This window comes from Colletotrichum jinshuiense, chromosome 5, assembly GCF_051148585.1.
Source record: "Colletotrichum jinshuiense chromosome 5, complete sequence".
Classification (NCBI taxonomy): Eukaryota; Fungi; Ascomycota; class Sordariomycetes; order Glomerellales; family Glomerellaceae; genus Colletotrichum; species Colletotrichum jinshuiense.
In genome coordinates, this window is record NC_139312.1 from 465,662 (window position 1) to 490,614 (window position 24,953).

Sequence of the window (24,953 nt, forward strand, 5' to 3'; positions counted from 1 at the left end):
TCTTCGTCCCGATGTGACGGAATCGCCGTCGGAGCGCTCGGCAAAGCCCAAACTCACGCCAATTTCGCCCTATGGACGGGAGGCATGGGAAATCTCTACCCTTGACGACATCCCACAGCACTTAGTAACACATGCCGAAACCCACATTGCGAGCTATACCCTGCTGATGCCGTTCGTCCCGATAAGCGGCTGCTCCCGCGCCGCGACTTTCAGCTGGCTCACCGACTGGACTCGCCAAACGACGTCAGTCCCGACATCGCGAATCCGAGGCACCGGACAGGGTAGGATGTATGGTAGCCAGGTAGCTAGTGTGCCTAAGCGAAAACGAAAAGAAAAAAAGATAAGATAAGAGACGCCCCCCGTCTTGCGCGACGTCCGGCCCGTCTTATGCATCGGCGTCGAGCTCGCCGACAATGGCGAATAAGTGGGTCATCGAGCGATGTTCGCGTTTGTCCTCGCCATTTTATCATGACCAAGTGGCCAGTGATTTAGACGTGTGCATCCTCTGTGGTCAACTATCCACACCTTTTTGGCACCAACCTGGAGGCCACAGGTAAAATGCTCGCCTTCTCATGGCGCCTGGCTTGGTCGTCGTTTCCCATCATTCAACCATGACTGTCGCATCCATCCGCCATCTCCCTTCCTTCCCAGAACGAAGGCGGAGTGGTGCGAATTGAGCAGGAGGCACGATGGGAAAACATCCAGGAGAAGGCGGCGCCCCAGACGCCAGACAATGACGGGGAGACAAGAGCCAACGGACAAGAAGGCGGAATGAGAAGCAACGCTTTGAGTCGCACAAGGCAATAACCTAGATCAATGACTTCCGGGCCATCGCGAGCAACTAAACACATCTGCTACAGCATGCACTTTGACCTCACTTCAGCAATTCGTATTCCTCGAAGTTGCAAGTATTCTTGATTTTTGGGGGGCTTTTTTGGACTTCAGCAATCGACTACCCAAGATACATTCTACGCCGCCCTCACGACTTACATCGCAGCCCTGATATCAGCATAGCCGCCATGGATACTTCCGGCCCTACCTTTCACGCCCTCAGCCCTTTCGACATGGCTAGTAAGTCCAACGTCCCAAGGCGTCGTCGTGCTATTCCTGGATCCAGCCTGTCACTGACAGTCTACGCCAAGCGAGCCGCAAGTATGTCACGAGATCCTTCGTCTTCGACTTCGAGAACACGGCATTTCACCTCATCGAGAGCGCAGCCAACGTCATTGCCATGAGGCTTGAAGGTGTCTTCCTGCGATACCCCTTCCTGAGTGGCCATATCAAAATCGACAAGGACGGCCTGGCCAGACTTCACCCCCGGCGGAGACCCAAGTCCACCTCCCTACCGCCTCTGACTTTTTCTAACTACAAAGAGGACGTATTCAGGTTCAGGACTCATTCCGACTTTTTCGGAGCCACCGTCGAGGGGCTCAGGAAGAAAGCGTTCCCGCCACATTGGCTTCGCAGAGAATTAACATGCTACCTCCCGAAACATGTCGACTGGAGTGTTGGAATGCCCGCAATGACCCTTCAGGCTAACTTCCTTGCCGGCAAGTCTGGCTATCTGATTCTTTCATTTGCCATCTATCATTGCCTGGTGGACAGTACCTCAATGAATTTGGTACTTCAGGCCTTCGCAGCAGATCCGTTCCAAGGTAGCCCAACATCGACAGACAGTCTATAACGTAATTGAACACCGGACTGACATGTACAAATCCAGGAGTCACACCGGTCCATGGAAATTTGGACCTTACCCAGTACCGGCCGAGATTCCCCCTTGCTATCCGTGAGATTCCTGAATGGGATTTTGACACAGAAAAGCCCGTTAGGAGGTCCTATCTCGAGAGCAAGTCGAAATCCATCATCATCACCATGCCGACCACTCGTCTGAACCGACTGAAAGAGGAAGTAGACGCGATCCTTGCCAAACAAGGAGATGGTCGGTGGGTGTCGAAAATGGACTGTTTGGGTGCATGGTGTTGGTTGGCTATCATGCGAGCGAGGCTGCCACGAGTTGATGTGAAGGCCAAGACCAAGTTTTCCACTGCCGTCAACGTTCGGTCGAGGCTCAGACCACCTCTGCCAGAGACCTTTTTTAGGAACATGACGGTCAACGTGGTTGCCACCAGCACTGTTGAGCGGCTTTTGGGACCAAGGTACGTCACATAATGTTCTTACCTATCTGTAATACGCGATGAACTGGCGATTTGCTTGTCAGAATTTCATTCAATATCGATGTTAGGTTGTCGTTGCTATCATGACTTCATGGACCGCAGGCCTAGCATCCCGTATATCTCGGTATACTAAATGCTGACTTTGCCACAGGCGAGATTCCGCCGTTGAATTGGAGCCCGAGGACGATGTTCTTGCGCCGTTGCCCGTCCCGGCCATTGCCTCTGCGGCTGCCTCTATCCGTGACGCCATTGAAGCGGTCAACGATGAATACGTGTGTCAGAGACTTGGGGCTCTTGCTCAAGCCAAGCCGGAAGAGATCAAGGAAGTCACTTATGCTTTTGCAAGGACCATGCGCAGCAGCCACACCGGCGTCAAATTCAGATCTTTTTCCGCCTCTGGAGCCGACCTGGACTTTGGCATACCATCCACGACGAATGGCCGCCGTCCAATATTTTGTCGCAAGCAATGGGGCACCGAAGAAGGAGTCGTCAGCGTTTTGCCTCGGACAGCCGGCTCTGCAGATGGTGATCCCGGCTGGGAGATTCAAATGTGCCTCAGCCTGGACGATTTCAAGGAGCTCAGAAAGTTCCTCGAAGGCTGGGTTGGCGTGTCTTATTGTTAGGTTGCACTGGTTGGGCGACACATGTGTATGTTTTCCTCCCTGTTTTGGGAAGGGCCACTGGGGACATTATTCAATTGGGGTAGATTAAAGGCTGCTCAAGCCTCTACGCATCATTGTATAATAGCATGCAGTTGAAACTAGTGCAGAGGGACGAGGACTTTTTATTGAAAAGCTTGTTCCCGCCAGGGTCTTGTCCTGTATTGAAAATGGTTTACGTGATGGTTCTGACTGGCAGCCGGCGGGTCATTGGTGACCGCAGCCCCATTCCGGACCGTTTCCGACAGTTTCGGTGCCCGCGCCCCCCGAAAGGCCGCCGATTCAACTGGCCTGCGGCTCCCAATTCACTGGAATACTAGGTATGTAAGGAGGCAGGGCCCCACACGAACAAAGAACGGATGAGCCCCCTCTAGCGTTGAGTTCACGGCCAAGCGTGGCGCAAGAGCACTAGAAATAGCCCGCGCCACGGATCAGATGAAAATCTGTTCAAAGCACACGGGGCGCATTGCTTTATATAGAAAGGCATAAGGCTGAGGATACGAGACTCCGCCCAAACAGACCCCTGGCAATCTCGAGAGCCTTGAGTGATAAAGCATCAAGAAGCGAGATCCATTCCAGAGTTGGCGGAACAAGGAAATCATCTGAAGACTTCACCTCACGTGTCTGGAAAAGAAGAAGATATAAACATCAAACATCATCGCAGCCACCACACCACACCAACCAGCCAACCAGATGTCGCCGCTTCACGACCCCAGCCCCTCGGAGACCACAGAACTGGACTGCAGGGGGGACGTCGTCTTCATCGTCGGGTCCACAGCCGACAACACCCCGGCACGCAGCTTCCGGGCCTGCTCGCGGACAATGGCCCGCGTCTCGCCCGTCTTTGACCGGATGCTCCACGGCAACTTCTCCGAGTCGAGGCCGGCCGGCGCCGGCGCCGGCGCGGCAGCAGACACCACCATGACCGCCCATTCCTCACCGGCCGGGACGACGCCACCGGCGCCCGCAAAGGAATGGGTCGTCAACCTCCCGGACGACAAGTCGGACGCGTTCGACCTCTTCGCGAGCATCGCGCACAGCCGGTTCGCGCGGATCCCGCGGAGCCTGTCCATCGACAAGCTGTACGAGCTGACGGTGCTGACGCACTACTACGACGCGACGCCGATGCTCACGCCGTGGCTGCAGACGTGGGCGTCGGGGATCGGCGAGGCGCCGGGGACGAGCAGCAGCAGCGGCGTCGGCGGGCGGGACGGCGGGCTGCTCATGGCCAAGCTGCTGTGGATCTCGTGGGAGCTGGGCCACAAGCAGCTGTTCGAGAGCACGGCGCGGCGGATGGTCATGGAGGCCTGCGGGAGCCTGTTTGGCGCGGAGAGCGGGCTCGGGGAGCTGAGCATGCCGCCGGATGTTATTGGTATGTCTTTTCTTTTACCCCTTTTCTCCTTGTTTTTTTCTTTCCTTTTCTTTTTTGGGGGCGCGCGGGGTGTGTCCATCAGGCCATCTGCGGGTTCAGAGACATGGGGGAGTGTATGCTGACCGCCCGCAATCAAGAGCGCATCACGGAGATCCGCACGCGGACGATCCAGTCCATCGTCGACGTGTTCCGGGACCTGGCGGAGAAGCTGGTGATGGTGGACGAGGGCCCGCGGTGGTGCCGGCACGCGTCGTACATGGGGCCGCACCGGTGCGAGAGCATGATCCTCGGCAGCATGACCTTCTGCCTGACGCGGGCGGGGCTGTGGCCGATCCCCGAGGCCGAGGACGTCGAGGAGAGCGTGCTGGAGCTCTACTCGACGCTCATGAACCTCGTGATCCACGACATCGGGCGGCCCGGGGACAAGGGCGGCGTCGACCACGGCGAGTGCAACCCGCGCGGGTTCCTGATGGAGCGGATCAAGAACATCCTCGGCGAGATCCCCAGCCCCGTCGGCGAGGCGCACAGGAGGCACCTCGAGAGGCAGATACAGAGGCTCCTCGTTTGATGGGCGCTGGGACGGTCACTGGATGGACTGGGGAGGCTTGGGCGGCGTTGGCGGGCGATGGGAGGGAGGTGGAGGTGCTATTGGGATTTGGTTCAGACGGTACATCTCCCGGATCACAATGTGTACGGAGATCGAACCCAGGGTTGCAAGTCTTGATGTGTAATCCCACACACTACCTGGTCTCGCGGGGTCTCGGCAGCGCGCCGGGAAGGGGTTTGGTCGGATGAGATGGCTTGGATCATTCTCGACGTAGGAAGACTGTTTCTTGGAGGAATTGAATGGAAAGGTACGCGGTACGTACCTTGTACGATGGACAAAAAAGCATCGGGGCGGAACTGGCGATGGAACAATAAAATAATAGAGTAAAAACATTCACTTTGGCACGCTGGACAATGGGCGACAACGCTCTGCGGAACTATGAACAAGAGGCAGACAGAACCCAACAACCAGAAAACTATAAACATGCCGCTACGCCCTAGGCGCGAGCGGGGCCCTGTCGACCGCTGGAGGGAACGCCCCACGATGCACTAACTGTCCTGGATGTCGCCGACGGTAGAGAGGCCCCGGGGGAGTATTAATAAGCACATTCCCCTGAAATGCCAATCTCTGATGACAACTCTCTTTTGCCCAAATGCTCAATCAAGTCCATTGCACCACGACCAACTCGGCCGAGACTTTGATAAGTGGTCACAAAAGTTTGAATGCCTGGTTTATCGAGACTTCTCAAGACTCTAGGCTCTCTCGATGCATACGCCGATCTTGATCACGGAGCCTTGCAGAGACACCCATGATTGATCCCGCCGCGCGCTGTTGAATACCGTCGGTGGCCCCGAAACCCGCCGGCCATGTCGCGTACCAGGAGCGGGTGTCTGACATGCAAACGCCGCCACCGCAAGTGCGACGAGACGCGGCCCGACTGCCTGCAGTGTCTGGGCCAGGGCGTCGAGTGCGAGGGGTACAACACCGTCCTCCGGTGGGGGGCGGGCATCGCCTCGCGCGGGCGCTTCGCCGGGGCCTCGGCGCCCGTGGCGGACACGCCGTCTCCCAAGCGCAGGAGGCTGTCCGGGCCGGGCCGCGCGCCCGGAGAGCTCGGCAGCATCCACGGGTCGCAGAGCAGCTCGCCGAGTTTGCCTGGTCCGGCTGGCGGTTCCGGCGGTGGTTCCGGACGGTCAGCTCCTGCGGAATCCGGGCTCTCTGGCAGGTCCCCGCGCCGGCTGGGGCCGGGCTCCGAGCCGTCTCCGACCGAACCGATCCGGCCGAGTCTTACGGAGCAGGACCGGCGACTTTTCGAAGAGTGTAAGTCGCACCTCTCCAAACTTGTCTCGTGGGGATCTTGCATGGCCTTGCCGTTCGATATCCCTGACTCACGTGTCGAATACGATATGTATGCATCGATTCACCATCTAACAGGTCTCCGCCGTAGTTTATGAGACGACCATCTTCATGCTCTATTCGACTCATCGGGACCACTCGTTCAGAACCAAACTCCGCCAGTTGGCGATGGAATCGGAGGCGCTCTGCTCCATACTGCTGGCCACGCATCTCTACGTTTCGAGCCCGTCCAGGCCTCCTCCGCTGTTCGAGGAGTATTACGTCCGCGGCATATCTCTGTTCCGCAAGCAGCTGGACGGCTTTGACGGGACGGTCAACATGGGAGTCATGTTCGCTGGGCTTTTCATCTGCACTCTGAACGTGAGCCTCTCTTTTTATACTTGCCTTGCATTGTCTTTCAATGGCATGGCTCAAACCCTTCTTTTTCCCCCTCGAGCATCGTCTCAACTATTGATAAGTGCGTATCGACGTGCTCTCTGCTAACTTTTTCTCGCAGCTCTTTCAGGGTTCCCCCTGGTCCGTTCACCTAGAACTCATGACGACTGTGTATGGTCTCTGCGGAGACTTGCGCGGCTCGCGCCTCGTGGCCGACGCGGAGGCCCAGTTCCCCCTGGAGCTCATGGCGCTCATGGACATGCCCACGTTTGTCCGCGGGCGCTCGAGACTCACGCTGGGGATCTGGGCAAGGCTGCGGTCGGCCAAGAGCTCCTCGCCGGGCGGGGGCCGGGGCGGGACCGAGTCCATCTCCAGCCTCCCGCGGTCGCTGCTCGACATCTTCTCCGCCATCGAGGACGAGTCCTCCGAGCCGGCCTTCCTGGCCTGGCCCGGCGACATCGGCGAGGTCCCGCACGTCCACCTGTGGGAGGCATACCGTCTTGCGGGCGTCTTGACCGGCCGCCGGCTGCGGGGCGGGCTCCGGGGCCGCGGCGCGCCGGCGACGCCCCCGACCGAGGTGCTGCTGGGCCGCCTGGTGGCCGCCATGGACGCGCTGTGCGACACCCGCGGCCGCCCGGAGTACGCCCACCTGCTCGCGGCTAACTCGGTCCTCTACCCGTACGTGGCGGCGCGGCTCGAGGTCTCCATCCTGCTGCGCCGGCCGGCCTGGATGGAGTCGCTCCGCCGCGTCGCCGTCGTCTGCCGGCCGTACGGCGAGACGGCCAACGCCCGCAACATCGCCGAGATGCTGGACGATGCGTGGAACGCGGGCGACGACGCGTATGACATTGACGAGCAGGCCCGGCGGAGGAACGTCGAGGTGGCGCTGTTCTGAGTGTCTGCGGCCGTCGCGCAGACCCGGACCTCTGGGTCTAGATTGTCGCGGTGGATGCATTCGGTTTACACTGGTGCCACATGCGCCTACGTCATCAGCTTGAAATGTCTTCGCCCTGTTGCGAAGATATGCCGGTGGGCACTCTCTGCAAACTTGCCGGGTAGATCACGGAAGAGCCGTCTGCCTTCATCTCACTCCTCGTTTACGGGCGGCAGATACGTGTGGCTCTGGATACGGCTCATTGGACATTGGAGACCAAGGCCGGGAAATTTGAAGTATTGGCTATGATAGAGTCTGAGGAGCTTGAGACAAGGTCAAAGAAAACAGTGTCTTCGGTAGTGAGGTGCGAGTAGGTTACCGATGGTCTACGGTCATCACCTGTTGTTAGTCGGCTCCATGGCAGAAACTCACAGCACCAAGGCTTTCGACGAATAAGACGGGAATAAATCGTTCGAACCATTGCTTCGGGGGCCGACAGAGCAGCGTTGCCCCCTTCTAGCCACTACCGCTAATACTCTAGCCCGAGCCAACCTCGTGGTCAGCTACAACTGTGTTGTTATACGCGGTCACATCCCGGAAGTACAACTGCGTTCCTTTTCCGTGGGCGTCATCGCCAGTCAGCCCGCTGAAGCGGAAAATCTGGTGCGCGTCTCCTATTCCCGACGTGACGGTGTTGTCCCCGTACCGGGAGTAGTTCGCAGTCCCGTTTCTGTCGGTGTCGATCACGCTACCAACCCATTCCGTTCCGTCTCTCTCGAACGCTTCGAGACCCGTCGGGTAGACCGTGTTTCCCTGGACCTCGAGCTTCAGCCCCTGGTCCAGCTGTGCCCAGAGCGTCAGGTTGCCCTCGGGGAGGTACGTGGCGGTGGTGTTGCAAAACAGAGGGTACGAGAAGCTCGTCTCGTAGTCCCAGCCGGGAACCCGTGCCGTCTCCTGCCCCGCCGTCGAGAACTTGTTGACGCCGCCGTACCCGTTCAAAAAGAGGCCCCCCACGTTGGAGTACAACAGGCTTTGCGTCCAGGTCGCTGTGCCGTTGCCCTTCTGCGTACTCAGCTGGGAGGTGATGGAGAAGGATCTCTGCACGGTCACCGTATAGTCCAGGCTTGAATTGAACCCGGTCGCATTCTGCGTAAGGCTCTGGGAGAAGTCGACCGCCGGGTCCTGGTTCACGGTGGTTCCAAGAGCACCCGTCGTGACGCTGCCCTCCTCGTCCAACCACAGAAACACTTTGCCGACGAGGTACCAGCTGCCTTCTGTGGTGTTTGAGAGGCTCGCGCTCGCCACCCCATCGTCCACCAGCCCAACAACCTTGATGCTGAACGTATGGTTGTTGCCGTCGCACAGCAGCGGCAGCCATGGGCTGACGTCGATCTCGTGGTCGCGCAGGTCGAAGGCGTCGATGCCCACGATCGGCCGGTGCAGCTGTGGCACTACTCCGCCCGTGAAAATGACCGGGTACGGCCAGTGCACGCCGGCCAGCTGGCCGTCGATCAGGACCTGGACTTCCCGGAACGGCGAGTACCCCGGGTACGTGCCAACGTCGGGCTGGAAGGAGGTGACGGCCGACAGCGGCACGTTGCTCCACCAGAACTCGTCATTGCCTTGGGCCTTGACGGAAACGGAGAACACGGCCCGGTTCACGTTGCGGGGGAACTGGAGGGAGATGCTGGCGTCCTCCTCGGGGTATGTCCAGAAGCTGGCGGTGGCGGGGCTTTTGCGCGCGGAGACGGGCAGGATTAGGTCTGCGGGGGCCTGGCCGCCGCTTTGGATGGGGCTCTTGAAGAAGGTGGCTGTGAGGGTGGAGTTCAGGAGACCCGTGTAGACGTCCGTGATCACGTTGTCGAGCTGGAAGATGAGAGTCTGCGGCTCCTTCCAGAGGGAGAGATAGGGCGTGACGTCCTTGAGCCAGGTCCAGGTGATTCCGTTGGGAGTGGGCTCGGCGGTGGACGTCGAAAAAATGTTGATATCGCCCAGGTACACACTGCCCCAGCGGTCGAACTGCCTGCCTTTGACCTCGACGGTGAAGTTGATCACAACGTGGTCGAAGTCGAAGTCCGGCGGCGTGTAGCTGCCGACGAAGGGGGCGCCATAGCTGTGCGCGAATTGATGCTCCATCAAAGTCACGGTGGCCGATTCACCACCCGGCTGCTGAATCACGGGCTGGGCCACTTGGAAACATTCCAGCAGCGGTGTCCTCGCCGGCGACGGCGGCGATACCATGCTGGCCTCTGTGTCTATGTCGTACGCAAGCCGGCCGACCTTGGCTAGAAGATGTTCCTTCCTAGGGCCCCGGGAACTCAGATCGGAATATCTGTCGGCTTGTTGGACTTGGAACTGAGAGCCACAGATTAGGTTTGCGAGGGATGCCACCACGAGCGCCCTCAACAGCCCTCGCCTCGGCGAGCAGGCGCTCAGAGGCCAATTGCCCATTTTTATCAATATAAATGAGAAAAGTTTCTAGATGATCTCAATTTCAAGTTCATTCACTGTGCACAGCACGCGTGAAGTGCGAGTGGCGAAGGGGTCTGCGAGGCGGACAGGCGTGGTATATGAGGTTCAGATCATGGCCTGCCCGGCAACGGCGGGATAAGTCTCCGGTGGGGTAGGTTGCAACCTAAAACGGCAGGTGACAGTGGGGGTGATAGGTCGCCATAGCGCGCTCTGATGGTGCATGGGTAGAGCAGATAAGATTGATTTCGCAGCGAAGGCCTCTACGGGCATTTCGCAGGATGATCATAAATCTTAACCAGGCGGAGGCTATTTAGGTTTTCAGAAGTCTCCGTCGCAATCTTGAGCTCCATAAAGGGCCAGATGCAAAATTGCCAGGCCAGGCGCATGGGAACTTGGCCGTGGTTCCGGTACCGCGTATTTAAAAGCAATTGACTGTTGGAATGCCAGGGGAGGAAATGAAGTTGCAGCTGACCAAAAACCTCAAGATCTTGTACCGGCAAACCCATACAGGAGCAACAGTTTTGATCTACCTCTCATCAATGGGCCCAGCTTCCGCATTGGGGAGGCTGGTCAACAAGCTGCATAGAGCTTGCAAGGGGCTTCGTCGACTGCCCGATGTGTCCATTGATCCTCCTGATGCCAAAAGCCGCGACTCTTTGGGCTTTATTCGAGGCACATCCCAGTGACCCAGTGGCTGCTATTGACACCGTTCAATCAGAAATCGGCTTATTGGCGCAATAATTACTGATAAGTGCTCATCCGGCTCAGAATCCGTGATTGTGTGATTGTGAACAGCCGGGTTCCTTCGAGTCTTGTCAACAGTTTTTAAAACATCTCACTCACCAAATCCATAGTAAATTAACTGTTAACAGCATAGAACTTTGAAACGAGGCAGACATTTAATCGAATACTTGCAAGCAAAACGAGCAAATCATTTCTGGTGACGTCCGTTCATCGTGCAACAGCCAGCAATTAGATAGTCATAACAAGCAAGCAATGCAACAGACATTAAAAAATAATGGTCTTGCAAGCCGCAAGACTAATGATGTGCGCAAGATGCAAAAGAATTGCGCCGAGGGGGAATCGAACCCCCGGCTCCCCGACGCTGCTGGATGGCAACGGAGAATTTTACCACTAAACCATCGGCGCTGGTAATCTTGCAGGATTGCTTGATGGTAGGCGGCAGGAATTGTGCCTTCATGAAGCGGGATGGGGTTGTGGATCGCTAGGGTTGAGGGAAATAATGAGGTTCCATCAAAGACATGGGTCGTGATGCCCTCATGATCGCGCTAGGGAGGGGGGTGGTGGTGTGGAAAGTGGAGTACGGCAAGCGTCAGGATGGATCGAGCAAGCAAAATCCTCATCAGACATGGATATCATATTCAATCTCGTAGACTGCACTAAATAGCAGAAGATCCAACCTATTCGTGATTTGAATACATACTGGGCTTGCGTTGCAGCGCCTGCTTGTCGGAACGCTTCGCCTGCACCACCAACAAACTCACATTGGCCACGCCAACCCTCGTGATCTCCGAGACAATTTCAGCGGCGACAGAACCCAGCGTCTTCCGCGGATCGACGGTTGATGAGTCTCCCGCGGTACCCTGGCTGGCTGGCTGGACGCCAGAGCGGCCGAGGATATACGTGGTAGGCCGTTTCTCTCCAGCTTGAAGGGCCAACAGCTCGGAAACTATGCCCGAGGTGGTGGTGTCCTTCTTGACAGTGACCTTGTTGAAGCTGACACGGCTGGCGACGGTCTCGTGGATCTTGGATTTGATCTGGGCAAACTGCATGTTGGCCTCGGCATCGGGATCGGCGGCGTCGACGATGTTGACCTCGAGGTTCTCGTTCTGCGCGAGTTGGATGCCCAGCTTCACGGCGTAAATGTCATCCTCGGTGCCGGTGTAAAGCACACGGATCAGCTTCTTCCCCCGTCTTTCCGCCGAGAAGAACCTGGCTGCGGAGGGGTCCTGATGCTCGGACACGCTGACACCGGAAACGTGTCTCGTAAGTTGTCGAGGCTTCTTCGTGCCCGAATCCAGCTTGTTTGTCTTCTCAAGGAGCGTGGCGTCGATATATGTTGCTACAGCCGAAATGTGTCTCGCCTCGTCGAAGACATTGGACATGAGGACGGGGAAGTCGCCGGTGGAGATGGGGTCTCCCCGAGTCGTCGCGCTGTAGAACGAAGGCAGCTCCGAGATCGTACCAGTCTCACTCCAGGGAACGAGGATCAGGTCGCTGCTCAGCTTGTTCGCCTGTGTAGCCAGGGTATCGGCGAAGGAGTCCTCCGGCACAACGGCGATCTGGCCGGATACGACAACGTCTCGGGTGGTGTTGTTGGCGGAGGTGCCGAATGCCTTGATAATGGGGTCGTGGCCGGCATACTCCTCAATCTCGGAGACCTTCATGACAGACGAATTGCGCTCGGTGAGTCCGACCAGACGACAACCGTGAATGCGCAGGAGCTCCTGGGGCGGTGCGTCATCGTCGGGTATTTGAACAGCATGCTCGACGAGGCCTTTCTCTCCACTTCGATGAACAGGCTTGTCGAGAGACGAGCTCCGGGAGTTTGCAAGACCCTGGCCGCTGGTGAATAGTGATATGGTGGACAGAAGGCTGGAGAGACCATCCGTTCGCAGATACACTAGCAGTTTCGTCACAGGCTCTTTCTGGTCGTGCTCGTCCTCGTGGTCGGCACCGTGCTGCACAATCGGCGTGCCATCCCAGTTGATCTTGCCTCTCTTCCACAGCTCCAGCTTTTGCTGGTAAGACGGAGGGTAAAGCCACATGACGAGAGGCGTGGTGGCAAAGGTTGTGACGAGCGCCATCACCACGAACATGGTGAATGTTCTTGTGCTGAGGATCTTTGCTTGGAGACCGATGTTCAAAACGATGAGCTCGACAAGTCCTTTGCAGGACATGAGAGTCCCGATAGTGAATGACTCCCGCCAAACGAGGCCGTTCATTCGGGCACCGGCAGTACCTCCAATGACCTTGGAGAAGAAGGCCACAAAAATAATGGCGATCACATATCCCCAAGTCTTGCCGTTGTTGAGCAAGCCCAGATTAGTGTTGATGCCAGACAGGGCAAAGAACAAAGGGACGAAGAGAGTCGCAATCAGGTCCTCGATCTTCTCAGTCAGCTTGATGGCAAAACCACCTTCGTGAGGGCACATGAGTCCGACCATAAAGGCGCCAAAGATGGAATGAACGCCAATAACACTCGTGAAGAATGCAGACGCCAGGACCATCATAATAGTCAAGCAGACGACACCCTGCGAGGGGCCATGCTCCAAGCTCTTGGTCCGGCGAAGCACCCACATAAAAGCAGGCCGGACGGCGTAGGCAAGGAACAGACTGTACCCCACGGAGACCAACAGAATCCATACCGCGGTCACGCCGGCGCCGGCGTTAACGAGGGTGACGCAGAGCGCAAGCAAAACCCAGCCGACGACGTCGTTGGTGATGCCAGAGGTGAGAACAATGACTCCTACGGTGGTGTTGAGAAGCTTCAGGGAGGTCAAGATGCGGCAGAGTACGGGGAATGCCGTTATGGCGATGGCGACACCGATGAACAACGCAAACACGCCAAAGGAAATGGGAGCGAGGCCAGGGTCATCGTGAAATTCGGTGTACAGCCCATAGGCCAGGGCAACACCAAGGCCAAACGGAATGGCCATGTCGAGGGTCGCGACGCTGATGGCCGTGCGCCAATTGCTTAGGAGATATGACAGATTGATTTCGAGGCCGACGAGAAATAGGAACAGAACAAGGCCCAGATTGGCTGCCAATCGGAAAGGCGCCATGGACTCTTTCGGGAAGATGGCTGCAGTGAACCCGGGGATGCGGCCGAAGACAGACGGTCCGAGAAGAATGCCCTGCGCTCTTGGGTTAGGTACATGTTTGGTATAATATGAAAAAAATAACGCGGACGACAGGTATCGGGATATGCGAGACTTCGATGACGAGCAATCAAGAAACTCAACGGTGACTTACAGCAATAACCTCGGCAATAACCTTTGGCTCCCTTATTAAGGACAACGGCCAGTATAGTAATCGAGTTAGGGAGATTACGATAACTGCCTGGATAATGAACATGACGATTGGGTCCGCAGGATTGAAGACGGTCGGGTTCATGCCCTCGAAAATGCCTCCCTGCGAGGGAGCTCTGGCGCCAGTCGGCGTGGGCGTCGCCGCCGCCGCCGCCGTAGTTGACATGGTGGCTGTCTGTGGGGAGTCGTCGATAGGGTTCCAAACGAAGACGAAGATGTGTCGGGAGAGAACCAACTTGCTTGTAAATAATGGCCCTGCTGCTCCTTCAAGCTGCAACGATGGCCAGGTGAATCAAACCAGCAGAGGAAGGCAAACAAGCAATTCTAGACCAGAGGCAGCCTGGCTGGGGGTGGGCGAGCTTTAAGTGACAACCCCAGTCTCCCCCAGGCAGGAAGTTACCTTTTGAGCTCATGTTCGCTTGGCCGCAGAGCTGCTGCGTCTCGTCATGGCAGGATCCAAGCCTTTCCGCCTTCAGCGCCGCGAGTGGGTGCTGAGGCAGCTAGCATCACCAAAAACGAAAGAGACAAGCGGCTTGGCGGCTGACTAGCGGCTCGCACCCGGGAGGGAGGAATGCATTGTGCGCCGTCTGCAGGTTGGCGCCAGGGGTCTTGGAAGGAAGGGATGGGTTAGCGTGCCTAGGACAAGGGCTGAGAACGAGATGATACCCGCAGTACTTCAAGAATGGACCGTTGTGGGTGACAGACGCATCACGCTTTCTCATGCCCGTACACCATGTGCTGCATGCTGGCGGCGTGGTAAGAAGAGGCATCCCAGGGACCAAGATGGGCGGATGAGAGCCCTTCTCCAATCGGCCGGCTGCTTGCCGACAAATGCCGCGTAAACTTGGGGAGGGTGAGTGTCACGCTGGTTCTCGGTGGCTTTAGCCAAGCAACTTGGCCGCAACAGCGCATCTTGGGCTTGCCATTGCCCGCCATACAACTGAAGATGAAATAGCCTTTTCGCCCAGACGTGTCTTGACTAAAGGCACCGGCTTGTGCGGCTGCTTTCCCGTTATGTGGTTGGATGGGGTCGGCGCCATCCACCCCCCGATCATCCACTGCGGTCCGTTGTGGATTTAGCACAACCCCTCCACATTTTTTGTCCTTGGTGAGAATGTGAAGTTTGGCATAGTGCCAGCGGGCTGCTAGACGTTGGCTTCCTCAGGAACCTCAGCCCTTGGCATTTTTTCCCTATCGCGTCTTCAGCCCAACTAATGTCTCAGCTAAAGAGTCACCAAAGCTGCATTTGCGCGGCATCATCCTCCTGAGCATGGGGAAGCTCCAGTCTTCTGCGGGGGGAAGACGAGTTTGGCATACCCTGTACTCCAATTCGGACCCCAATGCTACACCGCCGCCACTCCCCCTCCCCCGTCTTCCCCATTACACCCCAAGCGAACAAATCTCATCCTCGCATTTCCAGGCCAGCGCGTTGGAGCCCAAGGCAGGACGACTATCATACGATGTAGCCGCTGCACCTAGGGCCCCTTCACACCCTATGCAGCAAGGTTGCACCGTTAGCATGCTATTTCTCGACATCATAGCCTAGCCTGGACCGTTGCCGCGCTCTTCAACATTGTCCTTGCGCAGAACCGAAGTGTGGTCTCTTCCGTGAGCGATGAATGTCCCCGAGTTGGCTTTGGGGCTGTGCAATGCAATGCTCCGGCTTACCAGGGCTTTTGTCTACCAATAAGAGAAAACGTAATCAAACAAGCAGATTAACAACCGAAGTTCCGCGACACCCTGCCAAGGGTCGGGCCATCAAATACCTCCACTGCGACGAGAACGATAGATGGCGCACGTGCTTTTGGAAGCTGACGTGCCCCGGCCCGACGACCACTTCGGCATCCCGGGAATACAGGCACACGCTGTCGGTCAGTTGAGGACGGTTCTGCCACCCACGCACGGTATGTGGGGAACGGGGGATGTGGCTCAATCCCAGGTCCTTAGTGTGGCTGGGTCCCTCGATCTTCACCAATCATTCGATCCACAATCCTTGATAGTCTAGTGGTTAGGATATCTGCTTGTCATGAATAATCGTGCTCGCAGGGGACCGGGGTTCAATTCCCCGTCGAGGAGTTCTTTTTTGCTGCGGAAAGTTTTCTCACCCAACGAGCGATCGCACAATGCTTCATTCTTAAGTACCAGATTGGTCCGAGCACCCCAACCAACTATCACTGGATGAACACATCCACCAATCCCCGATAGTCTAGTGGTGAGGATATCTGCTTGTCATGATTACATGCTCGCAGGGGACCGGGGTTCAATTCCCCGTCGAGGAGATTCTTTTGCTGCTTGCAGCAATTGCTTTTGGTATCTTGAACCTGTTGCTACAAACATCGTGATCTTGTTTTGCATACTTGGGTTCATAGATGAAGAGGAAATAAATAAAATCGTGTTAATGACCTATGTAGCAACGCTTATCCCATTGAGTGCCAACTAGCCCCATTTTCGCCAAGGGCGGGGTAGAGCCAATAAGGGTGTAGTCAACCAGTGAGTTAACCAATAGATATCTAGTACCTCTATTACCTATAGATTTTGGGTATGCCAGAGGTACCAGCAATCTCTGTTGATATAAAGAGCTACATCATAATCTAAACAGCCCTTTTGCGTCTTCCGCCGCAGCGGCTGTGTGAGGTTATTCCCAGATATCTCGCCTAGCGTCTTATGCGACCTTATTGCCCTTGTATTACTATAATAGACATAAGGTGAATTAACCTTTCTTGATCCTTTATGGTGGTCTTGCCAAGCAATAGAGGTATTCCTCTTGTCTGTAGCCTGTTGTGGCTGTGAAATCTGCCTACTTTTTCCTGCCTGCCTAAACTCTTTAATAAGTGCAGCTGCAAGCAGCTTCCGCCACTCATACTAGGTTTTCACCTTCTTCCATATAGGGTTGCCCTAGAGCTGTAGTAGGAAGCTATTTACAACTACTACTTCCAGTAGGAAATTCCAGGCAATTGCCTGCCAACCTCCCTGACGAATAAGGCGGCCGTATTAATAATAGGACCTTATCTGATCCCCTATATCAACATTATTTATTCTGTGGTTATATATATTAATTGCTCTAGGTATTGGAAGGTCCTTCTGGACGTCTGGACTAAAGACCTGCCGGGCAGCCTGCTTTACAGTAGAGTCTCCAGCTGGCCGGCGGCAGGCGTGTATAACCTCTTCACTACTCTGGAAGATAGTTGTAAGGAAGAGCATAAGAGCATTATCCTTCCATGTGAATTAGTTAACCTATAGTATAGTTAGTAGGTAGGTAGGTAGGTAAGTAGGTAAGTAGGTAAGTAGGTAAGTAGGTAAGTAGGTAAGTAGGTAAGTAGGTAAGTAGGTAGAAGTGTAATACCTGCCTGTCTGATGTAGAGATATAGTGTATCTCGCCTTATGGAATTCCCCGTCCTTTAGTCTCTTTCTCAGCAACTAAGATCTCATCTATACCACTATCCTTCCGGCAGGTCCTAGAAGCTTCAACCTGCTGTATACGTAAGGCCTGAAATAGTTGTATAGAAGCAAACAGGTTGTCTAGAAAGATGTAGTAGATTGCAGCTGGTAATAAGGCAATAAGCGTAGTAACTACCTGCTGTGTTGGTGTTAATACAGCTAGCTGGGCTGGCTGTACTAGCTGGGCTGGCTGTGCTGGCTGTGCTGGCTGTGCTGGCTGTGCTGGCTGGGCTGGTTGTGCCTAGGCAACTAACCTGTATAGGCCCTTTCCATATACATGCCACAACCACTGTAGATAGTAGCCTGCTTGGGCTAGAACCTAGATCTTATACCTAGTTGGAATAGGCTTTGTTGGAATTGTTGTTGTCTTAAGAGATCGGCCTGTAAATCGGACTATAGCTTCGTTAACTGTAAGGTTAGACCTAGGTATATAGAAGGAATCTCTAGTCTCTTGGATGTGGGCAGACCACTTATTAACCTTCCGGTATACATCTGGTATTGGGTCTTGGGCCTGGCCCCGTCTCTATCCTCGTCCTTACCTACTTGACTGCGTAGTTGACTGTGTAGCTGACTACGTAGCTGACTATGTAGTTGACTACGTAGCTGACTGCGTAGTTGACTATGTAGCTGACTGCGTAGCTGACTGTGTAGTTGACTGCGTAGCTGACTGCCTAGTTGACTACCTAGTTGACTGCCTACTAGACTACCTAGTGGTTGACTGCCTAGTGGTTGACTGCCTACTAGACTGCCTAGTGGTTGACTGCCTAGTGGTTGACTGCCTAGTGGTTGACTGGCTGGGTTGGAACTTAGTAGTGTTGAATATCTGCAGCCGCCAGAATAGTAGCTGGAAACGATTCCTAGGTATAAGCCGGGTAGATTTCCTCTATAGTAGTATCCCTCTACTTATTTCCTCTTGCCTCCTTAGGTAGTAGGCCCTCCTTAGATAAAGGCGTTGTATTCGTCTACTTAACCCACTGTTTAACAAGGCTGTGTGGGATGTACTATAGGAAAAGGTCAAGCTGGCTTGCTGGCAGCTGCTGTATCTGTTGAGCCCGGGCTGGTATATTAAAAGGTATAAAAGAGCCTGGAGGTCTACGGTCAACAGTAGGAGGTTCGTGGGGCCGGACTGTTGCAGCGTCACAACGTTCCGGCGTACAGTCAGCAGTACAAGCAGCAGAAAGGTCTTCTGGAAGGACCTCTACTACTATACAGCTGCGTATAGAGGTAACAGAAGCATTAGAATCATCAGAATCACTAGAAGACATCGCAGCATTGGTTAAGATGGTGGATTTAGTGGTGATGCCAGGTAAAAGAGCATAGGGTTGAATGACTGTATCGTCATGTATCCCTTTGAATGCGGGGTAATAGTGGGTATAAAGTGGGTATTATCGGTCTTGGCGAAAATGGGGCTAGTTGGCACTCAATGGGATAACCTGGTTTGGAACAAATTGTTCTTCAACCCGCACTTTCCATTTTTTTCTCGTCTTTTTTTTTTTGTTAAACCAAAATATAGCTGTCCCCGTTTCCAAGCACCACAAAGTTGGGCTTCTGGTGTTCTTCCCCCCCCTCTTTGGCCTCCTCCTCCAACCCTCTCTCTAACGTAGTACGTCCGTGTTGCAAGAACCAGCTGAGAATCCCCGTGTACTGGATCTTGTCATTATGGGTGTTGAACCAATACTTTGGTTTGTTGCGTCTTTCGATCTTCAGGCCGTTTGATACGCCCTTCGTCTTGACACCAACGCCGCTCTCGTTGATCGGGTGCAACATTGCCAGAATATTCGCATCGGGATTCACCTCTCTAGCAGCGTCCACAATCCCGGGCTCTACACCATGTGGAGCGTAGAGAATCATCTCATTTCCCCCGGATTCCGTCGAGATGCCGATAATCATTGCGTGATGTATGTATGGGTACATTCCACTCTCATCTTGGAGGCGGAAGATGGAAAGCCCCTCGGGCACCTCTGGCGTGGTTGGCCACTGCTCGCCGCGGGTGAAATCAGGCACGACCGTCACACTGTCAAAGTGATTCATGGCCGATATTACCGTCTCTGTGCCCTCCACGGCAAATATCTTCATTGAGGGGGGAAAACTCCGCAGCGTAGCCTCGTGCAAGTGATCGGTGTTGATGTGGGTGACAAGGACCGCATCAAGCCACCACTCCTGCTCTCCTTTCGTGCCTCCGACGGCTTCCTCGATGCCTTGTATCCAGTCTTCAACGGCCTGTACATCACCAAAAGCCTCTTTCTCCCGGTGCTGCATTCGTAGCACCCAGCTATAGAAAGCATCCGAGGGCCCGCTTAGCCAGGGGTCTTGCAAGATGTGATAGAAAGCCTTGCCGGGAGAGCCGGTGGGCCTGGGGATCGATATGAGCCATGTATTGTCGCCATTCGCCAGAGTCAGGATGGGTCTTTTTCGGGTCGAACTGGTGGAATTAAGCGTTTCGGCGAGTTGTTTGCGATCCATACCTGTATATGGAAGATTTTATTCTCAGACTACCGCAAATTAGGTCCATTGCGTAATAGCAAGATTAACCGACGTTTCCAGAGGCGGGAAAGCTGCCCTTAATGTACCTGTAGGTGCTCTTGGGGTGGCACAAGGCTTGTCTCAGTAAACCGTTATCTGGTTGGTACCCCGTAATTAGGCAAGCCATGTCAAAGTTTAGGGCCCACTTGTGAGATTTAAGTTCAGACACATGTACCGCTGAAAGACCCTTGGCACAGATGTGACGCAATAGCAAGCTATCAAGCATCATGGGTTCGATCAAGGTAGCGAGTGACACCGCGTTCTGTGATTGCCACTCAGGCACTCATAGGGCACAAATGCCAGGCTCACTATTTCATCGCTGCTTGGTCATAACCACATCCGACCTACAATTTTAGGTATTTCCTCACGCACCAATGTAATAATACACAGTTTCTTTTTCTCGATGTACTCGAGCGCTGAATAATATGTCCTCTGATGGCTGGAAAGGATTGAGCTACTGCCGACAGCATGGTCGGTGGTCTCCTTAGGGCTTACTGTTGGATATCAATGGTGATCGGGAGGCCGTGATTGGCGAGGAATCAAGATGCCTGTTTTCTTGAGCAGCTTTTGCCATTTTAGATACTTCTTCTTTCCATATCTGGCCCATTGGGTGGTCCTGGTGGTGACACAAACATGGTCTAGCTCACCTTTACGGAACTCCAAGTTGTCTGTTCGGATTGGCCATCTCCGACGCCATAATCCGCGCGGAGCTGGACGAAGTGGAGAACACTTGACATGTCAAGTGTGCCAAAAAAATAGTAAGCTGCATGCACCTAGATTAGCCTGCGGCTTGTGTACATGCTGGCCTGAAGATTCCACATGTGGTTTAGTCACTTGCCAACGTCAGCACACTTCACAGCTATCCTGCCATAAACTCGACCTACTTTCTTTCTGTCGCTTTTTCTCATTCTACTTTCCAGTTGGCTATATTCTGTATCGAGACGACATCGCCATGGACGGTAAGACATAGAGACCCGAAGGTCCAGACTACAGGGCGGAGTCTCAAATGCGGTGATATGCCGATCTAAGTGCCTGGCGTGAGACATTAGGATGTTTTGAAATGCTAAGTGTGCAACTATTCGGGTTTTTAGCAATGCAATGGTAAACTTATGAACTCCTCTGGCCGCAACTAACATCAATTAGGTGACATTAAAGGAGAAGTTCGGGCATAAGATATCGACTTGGCGTATAATAGCACCATCGTACTGTCGCATTTGGTCTAGATCAGGAAGATATATCTTTATTCCATCTCCACAAAATCTCAAAGCCAGTGTTCCGACAACAGCTCCATCAGTAAATTAGCTCAGTGGTGGTCATGGATATCAGGTGCCTTGAGTGTCGGAACATTCAAGAACTTGAATTTTATCTCTATGGTAGTCCGTATTAGCAAGGTTCTTTTCCACCGATGGTTACGTCGGGTCATCGCCGCATAAGAGGTGACTTCTCCACTTGTGGAAAAGTTGCCTTCGGCTTGTGCAATATCCACATCACCAAAAACCACAAGCGTTATCAATAGTTACATAATCACTTAATGATTTCATGCAGCTTGCAGGTAGAATTAGAAGACCAAGGTCTCAGTGGGACCATCAAGTTAGACCTAACTGTTGGATTACTCGGCCAGAATATGGGCAGGCGATAAAGCAACAGGAAGCGGCAGCAGCAGAGCCCGGAGATTCTACGCCCAGGCTGCCAACGACGACATCTTCGCTGCTGCTCCAACTACCTAACTTTTACTTCTTTCTCTTCCACAGAACCAGTTTACAGCTTTCGAATATATCACATGAATATTCGGCGAGCTACCCACCCGTATGGGTACCCTGTGATATCAACACTATCCCCGATTTCGTAGCGATATGCTACTTGCTGATGCTTCATTCTGGGGGTTACCAGAATTTCTTACAAACTAAGGCTCATTGAAAGTCTGAAACCCATTTCTATTCGGTCAAATCAACTGGAATTGCTCTTGATTGATACTTATCAGCGGAGATGAGAGGTCCAGAACCAACTCTACGAGTGAACGAAATAACCCAGGCTTACAGAAGTGTCTCCTGTATCTTTTTTGACCTCAATAGTCACTAAAGGTCATTTGGGTGCACTTCGCCCGGTCTAATTGAACGGACTTCCATTGGTAATCCTGCCTAAAGCTGCCGTCACTCCAAGAATCGGTAGAGATTTCACCAGCCAAATACGACCGGCTAGTTCAGCATAACGGATAACCCTAGAATGAAGAATTTACACAGATAGCTTTGAAGGCCTTTTATAAACACTTCAAAATTACGTCAAGACCAAAAAAACACGTGTTTCTGTGACAACTTTGGTTGTTGTAGTGCTCAGCGAGACCTGCCCCCAAACCATAAATACGCACAAAATATGGCATTCGGCCGAGTTTCTTCTCCCAACTCAGCAGCAGATGTGAGAAGTATAAAAACTCTCAACGACAAACAGATACGTTTTAAAAAGTCTTGGTTCGTTTCACGAGCGGGTAACTAATTGGGGAGGGTTTGGCCCGCAAAATTGCGAGGGTGGTCGAAGAAGCTTGGAAACGAGGCCATCCTGTTATCTTAGCAGAGTTAGGTCACGCAGCCAATACTCGTGCCTTGTATTTAGTCACAACTTGCCACTTCTAATGGAAGGTGTACCCCCTACTATTGATGGCCTACGTGTTAAGCTGGTGGGTATGTGCGGCGTTTTGGGGATTTTGGTTGGCTGCATTACTTGCACAATGGAGAAAGACCAGTCCAATTTAGGCAGCTTTTCCGCACAACTATCGCTGCGGCCTCATCGCTGTAGATGGCGTGACAGCTTGTTTCATATCTGTTAAAAGAGGTAACAATTCCGCAGCTTTAGTCATATTTGATGTCAGTCTCCTTACATCCCCGACCTGTCCCTATCGATTCATGTGTTATTGGTGCAGACCCAAACAACGGAAATATGGCTCAAACGAGAAAGATGGCATCTTTGTTAGCCGCGCACTCTGGGCTACTGATAAGCTGGCATTGCGGTATGACTCGGTTTTTGACAACCTGAACACTTAGGTTTACGTAGAATGTTGTTCCTCTTATCCGAAAACCCGGAAACTGGTCTGCCGCTCAATCAATACCTGGGCACGTTGGTTTTACACAATTGGTGGTAAGATTTCCCAATTCAGATAGATCTTTTGAACTGGTATTCGAGGCCCCCTCACTAGTGCGGCGGGAATCAAATTTGGCATCGAACCAACTAGATAGCTTGACGCTTCAGTCTAACACAATTCAAATATCAATGCCTTCTAGATTATTTTCATTCTGTGATTCAAGTCATGTTCAAGTCCCTGCACAATCATGTCTACCGATTCCGTCACGACCAAACGTTCCCTGTCACTGCCGGCATCCGGCCGTGCACTGAATGAGGTGAACAGAAAGTACAGCGTTGGAGGCATCAACTCTTTGCCGGTGTATTTGGTAACTGGGCAAGGCTCCCGACTTAAAGTGACGTTAATGGACGACTCAAAACTTACCAAAGACTGGGACTGATTGATATCGCAGGATTCCGATGGCCGAGAACTCATTGACTTTATCTGCGGATTCAGTGCCAGCAACCTCGGGCAGTGCCATCCGAAACTTCTGGAAGCGCAACTCAATTCAGCGAAGAGAAGTGAGTAGTTAGCATCAATTTTTCATGTCGGTGCATGCGGCTGACCTGTACCCAGTCACACTTGCAAACATTGCTGGCCAAGCACAAGGCTGGCCTAACCTAGCCAAGCAGCTATGTACGAAATTTGGTTTTGACAAAGTGCTGGCCATGACTACTGGCTCTGAGGCAACGGACACAGCCTGTAAGTTAGCGCGGGGCTGGGGAGTCAGCGTCAAAAAAATCGACCCGAGAGAAGTCCTTGTACTTGGAACTTCAGATAACTACCACGGTACGCTGTCCGGGGTGTGGCCTCTCATGGAACCTGAGGCTGGCTGGGAAGGTAGGTTGTCAAGCCATGTCAGTGCTTCACCATCGGGCTAATGCCGTGATCAGAATTCGCGACCTTTAGCAAGAACATGACCAACATTAACCCCAAAACGGGCAAAGTTCTACGATACCTCCATGTTGAAGATTACGCGGAGATATTTGAGCAGATGCACGAGCGAATTGCCGCTGTCATCATGGAGCCGCTCCATGGACTTGCCAGGTGACTTTACCTCTGGTATATTCTAGTGAACATATTTACTAACTGCGATCCATAAATTAAGATCCATGGAAGAGGAAATCAGCTTCTGCGTTGGCGTCCGGAAACTGTGCAAGCAGTACAATGTTCTTTTCATCGCTGACGAGGTCCGCATGGGTTCCTGCAAAACAGGTAGGTTCTTGAGCTCTGACTGGATGGGAACAGAACAAAAGCCAGATATGGTGACCATGGGCAAGTCTATTTCTGGAGGGGTTTGGCCAACATCATTTGTATTCGGTCCAGATGAGGTCATGAACAAGATGAAGCCATACCAGTCGGTCAGCACATTTTCAATGTCCTCGATGGCTGTGATAGCCGTAACTACAGCATTGGGTATCTACGAAGAGGAAAACCTCCAACAGAGAGCCCGCGACATTCATTCCAAGTGGGTTACTGAGACATCAACTTGGAAGTTCCCATGGTTGCGATATTGTCCAGCCTTCGGGGCAGACTTGAATATCTTGCTGAACACTGAGTACGAGACTCGACCGGAAAATATCACGCCTCGACGATTCGCGTTGTTGTGTGCCAGCAAAGGTCTCCTCGTCTTCCCTGGGCCTAACGGCCGCATTCGCCTGGGTGTGGCTTTGACCATTCCCGACGATGATCTGTTTCAAGGGTTCAAGATTCTTAGAGAAGCTTTGGAGGAACTACCATTCTACGGAGATATTGAAGGATCTGAAGAGACCATTGGTGGTTTTTGAATTGCTCGCTTAAGCCAAGATATCGGCCCGTTCGCTATTGTTGACGTCCAATGACTTCCCCGGGAAAAGTTGGCGTGCAGGGTGCCTAAGAATTACATTGGTACATAAAAAACCTTTTATCACAATCATTTCAAATATTTTGCCGGTAGCTAACATGAAATGAACCTCAAAACTAAAACTTATTCATTCGCATTGATTAAACAGCGAGCCTCCCA

The 24,953-nt window shown here is 53.5% G+C and overlaps 6 protein-coding genes across 6 annotated transcripts; 4 read left to right on the top strand and 2 right to left on the bottom strand.

Moving 5' to 3' along the window:
• Positions 1–1,019: 1,019 nt before the first annotated feature.
• EsH8_V_000118 (uncharacterized protein) lies at positions 1,020–2,797 on the top strand (the record flags this gene model as incomplete). Its single annotated transcript, XM_083272634.1, has 4 exons — positions 1,020–1,071; positions 1,143–1,655; positions 1,721–2,156; positions 2,326–2,797. 4 exons carry the CDS (start codon positions 1,020–1,022, stop codon positions 2,795–2,797), a joined length of 1,473 nt encoding a protein of 490 aa, XP_083125349.1.
• A 729-nt stretch (positions 2,798–3,526) lies between these two features.
• EsH8_V_000119 (uncharacterized protein) lies at positions 3,527–4,773 on the top strand (the record flags this gene model as incomplete). Its single annotated transcript, XM_083272635.1, has 2 exons — positions 3,527–4,205; positions 4,343–4,773. The coding sequence occupies 2 exons, from the start codon at positions 3,527–3,529 to the stop codon at positions 4,771–4,773; spliced, it is 1,110 nt and encodes a 369-aa protein (XP_083125350.1).
• Positions 4,774–5,618: 845 nt separating this feature from the next.
• On the top strand, positions 5,619–7,375 carry EsH8_V_000120 (Zn(II)2Cys6 transcription factor domain-containing protein; the record flags this gene model as incomplete). The annotated part of the gene is made up of 3 exons (XM_083272636.1): positions 5,619–6,069; positions 6,197–6,465; positions 6,602–7,375. 3 exons carry the CDS (start codon positions 5,619–5,621, stop codon positions 7,373–7,375), a joined length of 1,494 nt encoding a protein of 497 aa, XP_083125351.1.
• A 516-nt stretch (positions 7,376–7,891) lies between these two features.
• Positions 7,892–14,044, bottom strand: EsH8_V_000121 (uncharacterized protein; the record flags this gene model as incomplete). Its single annotated transcript, XM_083272637.1, has 4 exons — positions 7,892–9,709; positions 10,962–11,051; positions 11,332–13,704; positions 13,823–14,044. 4 exons carry the CDS (start codon positions 14,042–14,044, stop codon positions 7,892–7,894), a joined length of 4,503 nt encoding a protein of 1,500 aa, XP_083125352.1.
• Positions 14,045–18,813: 4,769 nt separating this feature from the next.
• EsH8_V_000122 (uncharacterized protein) lies at positions 18,814–19,779 on the bottom strand (the record flags this gene model as incomplete). Its single annotated transcript, XM_083272638.1, has 1 exon — positions 18,814–19,779. One exon carries the CDS (start codon positions 19,777–19,779, stop codon positions 18,814–18,816), a length of 966 nt encoding a protein of 321 aa, XP_083125353.1.
• Positions 19,780–23,496: 3,717 nt separating this feature from the next.
• Positions 23,497–24,738, top strand: EsH8_V_000123 (uncharacterized protein; the record flags this gene model as incomplete). The annotated part of the gene is made up of 4 exons (XM_083272639.1): positions 23,497–23,653; positions 23,729–23,791; positions 23,845–23,998; positions 24,060–24,738. 4 exons carry the CDS (start codon positions 23,497–23,499, stop codon positions 24,736–24,738), a joined length of 1,053 nt encoding a protein of 350 aa, XP_083125354.1.
• Between the last annotated feature and the right edge of the window lie 215 nt (positions 24,739–24,953).